General features: G+C 40.7%; 1 protein-coding gene across 1 annotated transcript in view; it reads right to left on the reverse strand.

Annotated features, from left to right (window-relative positions):
• Positions 1-149: 149 nt before the first annotated feature.
• The window catches only part of CSUI_007179 (dna polymerase family b protein), an 18,437-nt gene continuing 5,941 nt past the window's right edge, over positions 150-12,645 (reverse strand). The window contains exons 7-17 of the mRNA XM_068067329.1: positions 11,553-11,963; positions 10,885-11,049; positions 8,956-10,171; positions 8,690-8,771; positions 7,049-7,268; positions 6,520-6,719; positions 5,369-5,459; positions 3,890-3,954; positions 2,929-2,973; positions 1,740-2,268; positions 150-620 (exon numbers count right to left, since the gene is read on the reverse strand). Of these exons, the coding sequence (XP_067920695.1) occupies positions 2,166-2,268; positions 2,929-2,973; positions 3,890-3,954; positions 5,369-5,459; positions 6,520-6,719; positions 7,049-7,268; positions 8,690-8,771; positions 8,956-10,171; positions 10,885-11,049; positions 11,553-11,852 (2,487 nt within the window). The 5' untranslated portion in view covers positions 11,853-11,963 and the 3' untranslated portion in view covers positions 150-620; positions 1,740-2,165. The remainder of the gene's footprint in view (positions 621-1,739; positions 2,269-2,928; positions 2,974-3,889; positions 3,955-5,368; positions 5,460-6,519; positions 6,720-7,048; positions 7,269-8,689; positions 8,772-8,955; positions 10,172-10,884; positions 11,050-11,552; positions 11,964-12,645) is intronic.

Consider the following 12,645-nt stretch of genomic DNA (forward strand, 5'->3'; position numbering starts at 1 on the left):
GAAGCCGTTACCGCAGTTCGTGGAACCGGCGAACCGTGGTAGGGTGCCGACGGTTGAGGTCGCACAGGCACCTCAATATCTACTCAATACACCTTAGAAGAGACCTAAAATAGTTGTTTGCCACCCTTCCTCAGCTAGAACCAGAGGCAGGGGCCCGCAGAAATGTACAGCCTCGTAGTCATCTGTTGAAGAATCTCTGTGTTTTCACATGTGTACTATACACCGCGTGGATGGACGAATCACGTGTGTCTTCTCTCTCTCTTCTTCTTATCGTGAGCAAAAGCCACTCCCTCCCTGCACTTTCACTCTCGCTCCTTCCCCTGCTTCAGTGCCAACTTTTTCTCACACCAATCAATCATTCGACAGCAACAGGGGAATCGTTTACGCGAGCATGTCTCTGTCTTATCTAAAATGGGTGAAGTCTATTCCTTTTTTCTTCTGTATGTATTGTCTTCGCCAAGTGAAACGCGATAGAACGGGTGGGAAGCCCGCAGCATCTTGCTTCTTTTTACACTCTTCGTTTATTCTCGGTGTAGGACTGCCACAGGTCGGTATATAGAAACCAGTCTTGTTGAAAGGTTTTCTCCTATCGCTTTCACTGAATCACCATTGCCCAGCCTCTGCAGCAGAAGAAAGAAGGTCCTACAAAAGAACGGAACATTCTTCTCTCCGTCTCCTTCTCTCTTTCTAGATAAGATCCAAACAAGGGAAGTTGTGTGACGAAGAGAACTTTACTTCGAGACAACTCTGTCTCCTAAGAAATCTATTTCTCCTTCTTCTGGCGATTGTGTTTCCCGAAGAAGGCTCCACTCAAACTCTTGAAAAGAAGAAAGAAAGTGTGAAGAAAGACTGTGTTTATCTCTTTCTCTGTTCCTTCATATCTTACTTCATTCAAGAGGACGACTGCAGCAAATCGCTCTTGCCGCCTTCCATATCAACAGATAGAAAGAAATGCATGCAAGCGACGCAGCATGTGCAAGAGAAAGAAGAACGCTTTACACACGTATACATGTATCCATCACATCACGCGTGTAAGGACTATCCATATATCTACCTATTTATCTGTAATCTGTCTATCTATCAGTCTGTATACTCATAGACTTATAGCGACAGACATGTAGATAGCGACTTAGGTGTATAGAGAGTAATGACGACACACGAGTGTACATACACTCGAGCCCTGATCTGGAAACCCTTTTTCTCTTCCCTCTTCTTTTGCTTTCTAAGGAAAAGTTTGATTGGACAATGGTTCTTCTTGGAAAATTTCTCTCTTCTTCTTTCTCTATCGATCCCGCATGAGAAACTTCCGATTTTCTCTTCTCTTCTGTGTGTGCCTCTCAGTAACTGGAAATCTTCTATACCAAATGTATACAAACACATACAGATGTACACACCCGTATCCTCTGCGTATATACCAATCTACGCATCCGTATGTATATATACATATATGAGTGTACATAGTTATACATATGTATACATATATAGATCGACAGATATGTCTACAGCTATATACATATAGACATGTAACACAGGCACGAGGTGAAGTAACCCCCTGCGTGTCGAGGTAGTTATGTCACCATACAAAGACAGTTGATGTCTATCGATCTATCTATGTAAGGTTCCCGCGCACATACGCATGCATGCGAAGAGGTTGTATGAATGCATGCACTCCCCTTTTCTTTCATATTATGCCCTTGAAAGAACCTCCTCACCTCATAGACAGATAGAGGAGAACTCACCAAGGCAAAAAAGAAGATATATGGGGGTAGAGAGAAGTAACCTTTCTTCTTCCTTCTTATCTTTCTGTCTTGAGTCTTCGCACTTCCTACCAGACCCGTCTGCTTCTTCTTCTCTCCATAAATCATTGCTTCCCTTTTATTTAGCCTCTACGCTCATTCAAATGCTTAGCCCTTACTTGCGACCAGCCCCCCCCCTTGCATCAAAGCGCGTTCATATCCTTTGCTCTATCTCTCTCTATATAAGTATACGTATGAATACGTCTGTATGAATGTTGTATATGCATATTGAATATGCATGTCTATAGGAGTATGTATGTATGTTCTATCCTTATCTTGTAGTTGTCTATCTACCCTTGAAAGAAAAAGGCTGGTAGTCTTCTTTGCCGCCGTATATACGGATGTGGCAACATGGGCCTGGTTCTTCGCCTAATCAAGAAGAAGATAAGCTTGTTGAAGAGCAGCTAGATAGCACTGTAACTTATGATACCCCATCTCAACGGAAAACTCTTGAACGGTATCAATGAAGTCCCTGCATCAGGTGTACATACACCACAACAGCACGAAATTAGTGTGATCAGAACTTCAAGGAACCTAAAAAGGAAAGGAAGAAACTCCTCTAGTCTTTCTTTCTCTCTTTCTACCTCCAAAAATGTCCATTTAAAAACTGCGAGACATGCAAGAAGAAAGATCTTGGGGTGAGAACAGAGATCAACCATTCATTCACACATCATTAACATACAAGCAGGTATCTGTCTATCTTTAATCTATCTATCTATCTATTTACCTTCAATCTATCTCTCTATCTATCTTCAATCCATCATCTATCTACGCATGAACTCCCTCTACTTCTTGATGTCCATCCTCTTTATATCGTGGCGCATCATGCATGCATGCAGTAGCAGATTGGCCAGGAACAATCGATTTATCGACCTCCGGTGAGAAGTACCTCAACCACGCTATCTCATCGCATGCATGCCTTACCAAGTGTCTGCTACCCATATCTATCCCGCTTAGCCCCCTGTCCCAGGTCTCTCTTTCTTCTTTGCGTTCTTCTTTCTTCTCTCTTCCACAGAAGAAAAGAAGCAAAGTCATGTAAAGAGTCTTTCATAGATCACGACATAGAGAAGCAGAATAAAGAAAAGAAAGAAAAGAAGAAGAGAAAGAGGAGGTGGAGGTTCAAATCACTCACTCCCAGTCTTGTGCATGCAATCGAGATTCTAAAGCTTTCCCGCATCTATACACACAAAACATAAAGAAAGAAAGAAAGGAAAGGGAGGGCTAAGGAAAGAAGAAAAAGTTGTCTATCCATTTCAACTCCTTTATGCTTTTCGAGAAGGTATTCACTAAGAAGACGGAGAATGGAAAGATTTCTGTCGGTTGCATGGAGAAAAGAGAAGAGATAGATAGATAGATAGCTAGATTGAACTCCATCAGCACAATCCACGCACCTTCATGCACTTGGAGAACAAGGGAGCTAGTCAATCGATTCAAGGGGTAACGACTATGAATGAAAACAACAGGGTGCATGCGGTGTATGTACACCTCACAGTCACCTTTCGAGCTTCCGGTATTCAGGAGACATGAATACATAGAGATATACAAATGTGCGTCCACACGACAGCTACAACCGAACCTTCCATATAGATTAAGTATCTATCTATCCGTCTTTATTTATCTATTTCCCTTAGATCTATCTACCTATGTAACTCTCTATCTATATTTAGAAAGATTCTTGCATAAGCACATACGTCAGGAAAAGACCCCGACCTGTCTTTCATTCATCTGTATGTTTATCTAGCTAGCTGGAAGACAAAGAAATAGACACAAGTATATATACATATGCATGACTTTTCCAATCGACCTTAGAAAGACTGCGATGTCTATAGAGATGTGTCTATATACACACCTATGTCCCCGGATCCACGGAAACATCTCCATACATCTTCACACACGTGCATGCAGTCACAAATAGGCTATCGATCTCCCAGTCTATCCATACACCTATATACAAAAGTATCCAAAGAGAAAAAGAGAGAGACATAGATATTATATACATACAGATATATACATATATATGTAAAGAGAGAGAGAGCGGTAAAGTAAGAGGAGTATGAGAGAGGAAGATCGGTACGTGTGGGAGGGGAGTGTACCTGCACTTGGATCGCCTGTAGAGAGCATTGACTGCCCTACACGATGAACAAGGAAAGTCTTGTGCCTAACATACAAGAAGAAGAAGAAAAAGAGAGACGGCAGCAAGATCTCTCTCCTCATCTAAACAAAGCTTTCTCCTACACATCTTCTTCTTCTTCTCCGGTTTGTCATGCAGTGCCGGTTTTCTTCATGGAAGAAGCAAGAGACTTCAAGACCTCAGACTCCACGAAACGTCTCTCTATCCTTAATCTCCCTTGAATCTATCTACCTATCTTCAGTCCTTCTATCTTCAGTCTACCTTTAATCTACCTGTATATACCTCTATACGTCTCTCTCTGTATACATCTCTATCTATTGTGCTTGTGGAGCTAGGCACGGTCGCCGTCGTGATATACCTCGGCTCTGCAGAGAAACACAAGACAGTACGAACACCCCCTAGCATCTACACACTGCATGCATCAATAATTGAAGATCTATACAAGCTGCCTCCATATACAAATACGTACACATATTCCGGAAGTCCCCGGACTCAGCTATCTTTAATCTATCTTCCGTCAATCTATCTATCTATCGATCCACAGACAGGCAGGTATACACTACGGCGAATATGTGTCCATATGAGGTATTGTTGTATATCTTTGAATCTTTGCATGCAAGGAGTCAGGCAGAAAGAAGAGAAGAAGAACACATGGAGGAGATATCTGAGCTATCATGAGAGGTGAGAGACCTGTCTTTCTTCTTTGTTTCTTGTTTCTGTCTTTCTCTTTTATCTCTTTATCTCTCTCTCTGTCTGTTCTGTCAAGCCTCTTCTTCTCCATGGAGGTATTGTAGAGATCTCTCTATTCCCCCCCCACCCCGTTAATACACACCCACAGCCCTCTACTACCCCTTATTTACATCTCTACCAACTATTACTAGTACGACTACTACTACGACTGACTACTACTACTACTATTCTTATCACTAAGGAGTGTATGTCTATCTTCTCCTATCATCTATCTGTCGACCTGTCTATCTGTCTGTCTATACGCGACTCTACAGCAACCACTTCCCTCCTTAGCACCATACGTACATATATGCACATACACATCTATCTATCTTTTATCTATCTATCTGTTTATATTTAGATATATGTAGATATATATATACATACATATCTGTATGTATGCGATTCTTTCGCCATGTCCAGTATAGGTGGGAATACTACAGACCTAAAACACTCTATTGTCTTCACATATCTCTATCTATCTATCTATCTATCCATCTACCTATCTATCTATCTACCTATCTATGTGTATGTATATACATGGGTATGTATTTATATGTATGGGGAGTTCTACGCATGCATTGATGAATGAGAGAGCTTCTTCTCTTTCTTGTCACTTAGGAGAAAGTAACGAAGGAAAGAAAGAGAAAGAGTGAGAAGGAAAGAAAGAAAGAGAGAAAGAGACGAACGAGATGTCTTGAAGAGTACGTACAGAATAGGCGTAATACTTTTCTTCGACAGTTCGGTAGAGATGCACTTCAAGCTCCTCGTCAGAAAACGCACTCCCGCAACGAGGACATGCACTACAAAGAAAGAAAAGACAAGAGAAAGAAGAAGAAAAAGATGAAGATGAAGAAGATGAAGAAGAAAGATACCCCACGGTGAGACAACATACCTCTTCTACATACATCAGTACATCTATTCATGACTCATGAAAAGAAGACGTAGAGACAGAAGCAGACAGGCAAACCAAGTTACTGGAACTCCTACCGTGACTACTACAGCGATGGAGAGACATAGATAGAAAGAGATACAGATAGAGAATGGTTAAAGGATAGAGCGACGAAAGACACAGAGATGAAAGAGCAGAGATACATGAACTAATGGTGGGTGGTAGATCGATAAGAAAGAGGTGTGAAGTAGGAATAGCAGGCCTAAAAGTATTCTTTTTAGGCATTCTTTCCCCCTTTTGCAAACTGTTCTATTTGGGGGCTTGAAGATTCGCTGATTAAAAACACTATGCACCCATATGTATCTTTACGCCTACATATACAGATATACTCTGTCTCTCTATACAGCTATAGCTACAAATGTATCTATCTTTCTATCTCTAGTATATCTATCTTCAGTCTAGCTATCTATCTAACTCTCTTCAATCTATCTAACTTCAGCCTCTCTATTTGACAAGCCACGATGCTGATGCAAAGAGAGAAGGAGAAAGAAAGAAAGAAAAAGTGAAAAAGAAAGAAAGAAAGAAAAAAGTGAGAAAGAAAGAAAAAGTGAGAGATAGATAGATAGAAAGACTGCAGCCATGAGCATCATTTTCAGGGCTCCTTCTGCTTTAATGCCTGTGCTCTGTATCTATATCTCTCTCTCTCTTCCCCACCCAGGCTGTATGTACATACACCCCGTAACATAAACAATCTTCTTCTTCTTTTTCATCTTTTCATTCTTCTCCAAAAGAACTCCCTATCTACCAAGAAAAAGAACAACAGCCGCACCTGAGCTGAGAAACTCTCACACGTTTCTTCATCTTCTTCACCCCCCCCCCCTTAAGCTTCTTTCAATCCCGTCCATTATCAGCCCTTCCACCAGCGATCTGTTTGTTCTCTTCATTCCTTAAATTGATTTGACTTGACTTACCAGGTCTTAAATTCCACGACTTCGCCATTACCAAGGATTTCTTCTTCATTCTTTGTATGGGCGACAACGTCGAGGTCAAGGACAAGATTGCAACCACTGCATGCAACGTCTCTCAGAAGAAGCTTTTTCAAAGGGCTACGCCACTCGAGATATTTATACTCACTTTCCCCTGCTAGTTGAAACAAATCATGACGCCTCTCCTGCAAAAGGAAGAGAGAGAGAAAAAGAAAGAAGGAAAGAGATTAGAGAGAGGGGGGAGGCGGGTGTATGTACACTCACAGGACATCTCCTCCATGCGCGTTGCTTGCAGATCACAAGACTAAGATCTAAACAGACATGCCGTGAAGGAAGAAGAAAGGAGATAGGAAAGAAAGAAAGCGGTAAGAAAGAACGGAAGAGATCAGGAAGAAAGAAGAGTGAGAGAAACAAAGAGTAGAGAGAAAGAAAGAAGAGAGAGAGAGAGAAAGAAGAAATAGAGAGTATGACAGAGTGTGTATATATTGGCAATGTGTCTGTAGTTGCTCCTTACATCGAAGGCCTGAATCCACTCATGAAAAGTAAAGGAAGTTCTAGTAGAAGTAGAAGTGGCGGAAGAAGATGATGAGCTCTCATTCTTTTCATTGAAGAGAAATCCTCGATCGATGGAGAGCAGATACACCACAACCTTCACTGCTTCCACTCGCCAGTTCATCCCTCCTCCTTCTTCCTGCCTCAAACGACTCCCCAGCCGACAAGGAAACTCCAGTTGTCTGCAACAAGCCAACCGGACACGCAGTCATTCACAAGCGAAGCACATACAGAGATTAAAATATCGATATGTACAGAGAGGCGTACATATATATATATATATAGAGAGAGAGAGAGAGATAGATAGATGGAGAAGATAGGGATGATAGGCGGGGTGATGAGCCATGCTTGGAGATGAAGAGAGAGCACTCATTAACGAGTTATATCGACCTTCTATCTATCTCTCTATCCTCTATCTTTGATCCATCTCTCTATCTACCTCTGAACTATCTCTGATCTATCTCTCTCTCCTCTATCTTTGATCTATCTCTCTATCCTCTATCTTTGATCTATCTCTCTATCCCCTATCTTCGATCTATCTCTCTATCTATCTCTAATCTATCTCTGATGTACCTCTCTCTCTATGTCCAATCTATCTAGCACTCTCTTTGTTTGTCGTTGACTTGGCTTCCTTCCCTTCATCCGTCCTTCTGCCTATCCCCCTCTAGACATAAGTGTCAAGAGATCTATGAACATGCAGATATGCCGAGGTATGTAGACGGATGTGTATGTGCACCTCAAGACAAGAAGAAGTGGAGAAAAAAACAGTCTCTTGGCTTCAGATATGCAGAAATACCAACCTCTTCAGATATACGCAAATACGTAGATATAGAGATATAGGTATATAACTACTGTCAATCTTGAGTTAGGAGAAGAGGTGGGTAGGAATACGATCTCCATGGACTCCCTCACGTATCGAATATATGTATTAAAAAAGACATGTGTATAGATGGATAGGTCTATGTAGTAGTACCTGCATGCATAGAGCCTTCCTTCTGTATCTGTCTATCAATCTAGTGTATACCCGCTCAGTGTATGTCTGTCTATCTATAGATACATATATTTCTACAGAGAGAGAGGCTTGGTTGAGACAGAGAGAGAGAATACAAACTCTGGCTGTTTAGACTTGATAACAGAAAGAAAGAAGATGGGGATGAAATGAACAAGAAGAAGAAGAATTAACAGACGGACGCATGCAGTTAGGGAGAGAGAGATCCCTACCCGCCTATCTACTTTTCATGAGTGAAGAAACGTCTCTCATCCTCTATACGACCATCAGCAATTCTCCTATCTACGAATGACCTGTCTATCTATCTATCTATCTTCAATCTATCTATCTGTCTCTATCTCTGTCTTTAGTCATCTACCTATCTATCTATATCGATTTATTCTGACTAGCACACTACATATAAGCTGGTCTATTGTCGTAGGAGGGTGACTGCATGTACATAAGCAATCTATACAGGATATCTATATGTGTCTACCGTAGAGAGACACGTCAACAGAGAGAGAGAAGAGCCTGCGAATAAGAAGAGGAAGAAGAGGAAGGAAGACCGTTCTTTTCTTTTTCTCGTTCTTCCGTCCATCATAATTTCATTCTCACTTAAAAGCGAAGTCTTCCGATCTCTCCCTGGGTTTATTCGCCTGTCTGCTGTTCACGCCAGCCTCCCCCTCTTCACCATAGCCTGCAATAGTTACGCAGACACACAGAGACAAACGAGAAAGAAAGAAAGAAAAAGAAGTAAAAGAAGAAGAAGAGGAAAGAAGAGAAGGAAAGGGAGAAATCGAGAAGAAGAAGAAGCAAAGATCAGATTTGAAGCAAAGCAAGAAAGAGTGAGAAAGAAAGAAAGAAAGAAAGAGTTTGCTTACGATGAAGGAGGTATCTTGGATCAGCAATGCAAAGAAGAATATGCCCGAAAAGCGTTAATCGATTCTTCTTCTTTCTCTTCTTCTTTTTCCATCCATCCTCCTCCTCTTCATCTTCTTCCTCTTCTTCTTCTTGTCTTTCTTGGAATTGTCTTTGGAGAGACTTGAGAAGGTGTATTCTGACTAGCACATTGCTATCTTGATTCGACAAGGAGGAGGAGGAGGAAGAAGAAGAAATTTCATGAAGAGAAGCTCCTCCTCCTCCTAGTACTCCTTCTGAGTTCTTCTGCGGGTCGTTGGCGTTAAACCAGAGGTCGGTTACATAGTCGTTTAGTCGACTAAGCACCCAACTAGATGGAGCGGTTAAGAGAGCCTTCGGCGCATCTGAAATTTCTCCCGGATTTGGATTAAGATCGTCTTCTTTCTCATAGAATTCTTGTAAAAGACTTTTCAAAGGAGATAAGACAACTTGATCTATGATCGAACGTAAAAAGGCTTGCAGAGGGGCAGGTAAACATGAAAGAAAAAGAAGACGGTCACAGACAGATGAGGAGGAAGAAAAAGAAGAAGAGAAAACGTCGATGTCTTGATCTTCTTCTTCTTCTTCGCTTGTTGAGATGGATATTCTTCTTTCTCCTTCTCTCATGTCTTCTTCTTCTTCAGATTTTTCTTCTTCTTCTTCTTCTGACAGATCTCTTATTCTATCTTCTTTCTTCTTCTTTTCTTTGTTCATGCCTTCATCCTCTTCATCCATCTCTTCTCTCATTCTTTCTCTTTCTCTTCTCCCACCTCTAATATCCTCTAACACCTCTTTCAACGCTCTCTCTCTTCTTCTTCTCTCTCTTCCGCGTGTCTTTTTCCTCTTCTCCTTCCTCTCATCCTCTTCGTCTTCTTCTATCTCTTCTTCATCTTCTTCTTCTTCTCCATCTAGATCATCTAGATCTGGATCAAAGACGTCATGATAGCCTATCCATGAGACGTCGTCGAACTGAGCCACCGCGTGGAAACCCCTAGCGACTGTGATGGGAAGAGCATCGAAGAGAGGATGCTTATTCAAATGGCGAATGGCAAGGGTTAGAACGGCTTCTCCTTGCGAGAGAGAGATGAAAGGGCAGGAGATAAGCAACCTCCGCAGATCCGCATACACAACTTTCAACCCGTGCAGTCTCGTTAGCTCAGTCAAGAATAAAGAGAAATACACTGCGCAGTAGCGAAGAACCTAAAGAGAAAAAAGAAAAAAAAGAAAAAGAAAGAAAGAAAGAAGAAAGAAAGAAAGAAACACAATGAGAATGATAATGATGAGATAGAAGAAGAAGAAGGGAGAAGGAAAGAAAGGATAGAAAGAAAGACATGCACGGAGAGATCGAGAGAAAGAATGAAGAAAAAGAAAGAGACAAAGAAAAAATCCTCTCCCCCACACCTATCACTCGACCTCCGTCAAAGCTGCATGTCTACATTCATTCTATCTATCTTTAATCTACCTATCTATCTATCTATCTTTAATCTATCTATCTATCTATCTATCTTTAATCTATCTATCTATCTTTAATCTATCTATCTTTAATCTATCTATCTATCTATCTTTAATCTATCTATCTTTGATCTATCTATCTTTGATCTATCTATCTTTAATCTATCTATCTTTAATCTATCTATCTTTAATCTATCTATCTTTAATCTATCTATCTTTAATCTATCTATCTTTAATCTATCTATCTTTAGTCTATCTATTTATCTATCTTCAATCTATCTATCTTTAACCTATCTTGTTTTGCTTCTCTTCTCTATTCTTGTTCTTCTTCAAGATCACCCCGGACGTTAGTACAATACGATATCATCTACACAAAGACAGAAAGAAGAAGAAGAGAGAAGAACCTTTTCCTTTCTTTCTTTCTTTCGATCTCTGTTTCATTCTCTTCTTCTTCTTCTTACCTTTTGATGAAGGGCCGGATCGAAGAGAAGAGATTGTCTCGAGCATATCCAAGAATAAAAGAAGTTCGGAAGAGACACGAGGTGCGTCACTACAGAAGGATACACTACGCGCCCTCGCAGCGAACGTAAGTCCACATACAACTTCTCCAGACAACGACCTAAAGCCTGAGAAAAAGAAAGAAAGAAAGAAAGAAGATGAGGAGGAGGGATTGTCTCATGGCAAGTTGATAGATAGAGAAAGAAACAGAGATAGATAGACTGACGATAGACCAAAGACAGACAGATAGATGGATAGCTAGATTAAAGATAGATAGATAGATCCCTAGATGCGTAAGTTAGAGGAGATATGAAAGAGGCAGCGGGACAGACGCAACGATAATGATGAGATAAGACCCTCCATATACCTATGTATATACATACATATACATACATATGCACATATACACATGGATGTACATATATAATTCGTAGAGGTAACTAGGTCAACATACACATGAACATGTGTCTATATGTTATGACACCCGTGTCTATATCTACATACATATATATATATATATATGTATTTATATATATATATAGAGAGAGAGAGAGAAAGAGGTCGATATAGAGAGATTGTTTGAATAATAAGAGGGGGCGGGTCGCCCTATTCTTCTTCTTCTTCTTTTTACCTTGAAAGCAGTTGGATGGAATTGCGTCGTGGAATGAAAGTCTGCAAGCGCTTCGTCATTCTCATAAAGCTCATCATACACATCGCCACCAAGACCACCACCTTCTTCTTCTTCTTTCTTCTTCTCCCCTCGGAATAGCAAGACGCCTTGTTGTCCTCTATAAGAGTCTCTATGTTCGTGTTCTTTCTTCTTCTTCTTCTCGTTCTTTCTTTCTTCTTCTTCTTCTTCTTTTATGGCTCTCCCGTTCTCTTCTTGACCTCTTCTTCTCTGCAGGGAGGACGTATCTTTGAAGATTCTCATTGACTGTCTTGTGGCCGTAAGGAGAGAAGAACCTTCACGAGCTAACCAGTCAGAGGCAGAGGTAAATTCGGGGTCAATCTTCTCACACAGTCGAACGCTATTGAAGATAAGCTAGAGAGACAACAAGCACACCCACAGAGGAAAGGAAGAAAAAGGAGGAGAAATGAAAAAGAAGAAGAAGGAAGGGGGGGGACATGAGCAAAGAAAGATAGATAGACAAAGATAAAGAAGAAAAGAGGGAGGCAAAGTATGAGATATAACAAAAGGGCCTAATTTGAAAGAGACTCTATACAGATACATATATCTAGAGATAGAGAGAGATAGATCGATAGATAGAATTGAAGTCTTTACAGAGAGAGAAAAGACTGTTTCGGAGACGAGGTCTGTGAAGAGCAACAAGAACTCTATAGACTGAGGGCCGGGGAGACACAAAAAGACATGCAGTCATAGCAGTACCTCGATCTATCTATCTATCTACCTAGCTAGCTACCCACGAATCCTTGTAGACAGAGATATTTATCTGTCCTATCTCTCCCGTGTATGCATACGCTGAAAGAAAGGAGGTCGACAGGTTTCTATTCGCCAGTCGAGAGAGAGCATAAAAAAGTAATTTAAAGCAGACTTGGAAATCTTAACGACCACCCCTACCCACCTACCTACCACCTCTCATCCATCTAACTCTATCTTTAATTTTATCTATCTTTAATCTATCTTTCCTCTATCTATCTTTAATCTATCTATCTATCTTTAATCTATCTTTAATCTATCTATCTTTACTTCTTCTTCTTCTCTT

The sequence above is a fragment of the Cystoisospora suis genome, assembly GCF_002600585.1.
Source record: "Cystoisospora suis strain Wien I chromosome Unknown contig_3728, whole genome shotgun sequence".
Lineage (NCBI taxonomy): Eukaryota > Apicomplexa > Conoidasida > Eucoccidiorida > Sarcocystidae > Cystoisospora > Cystoisospora suis.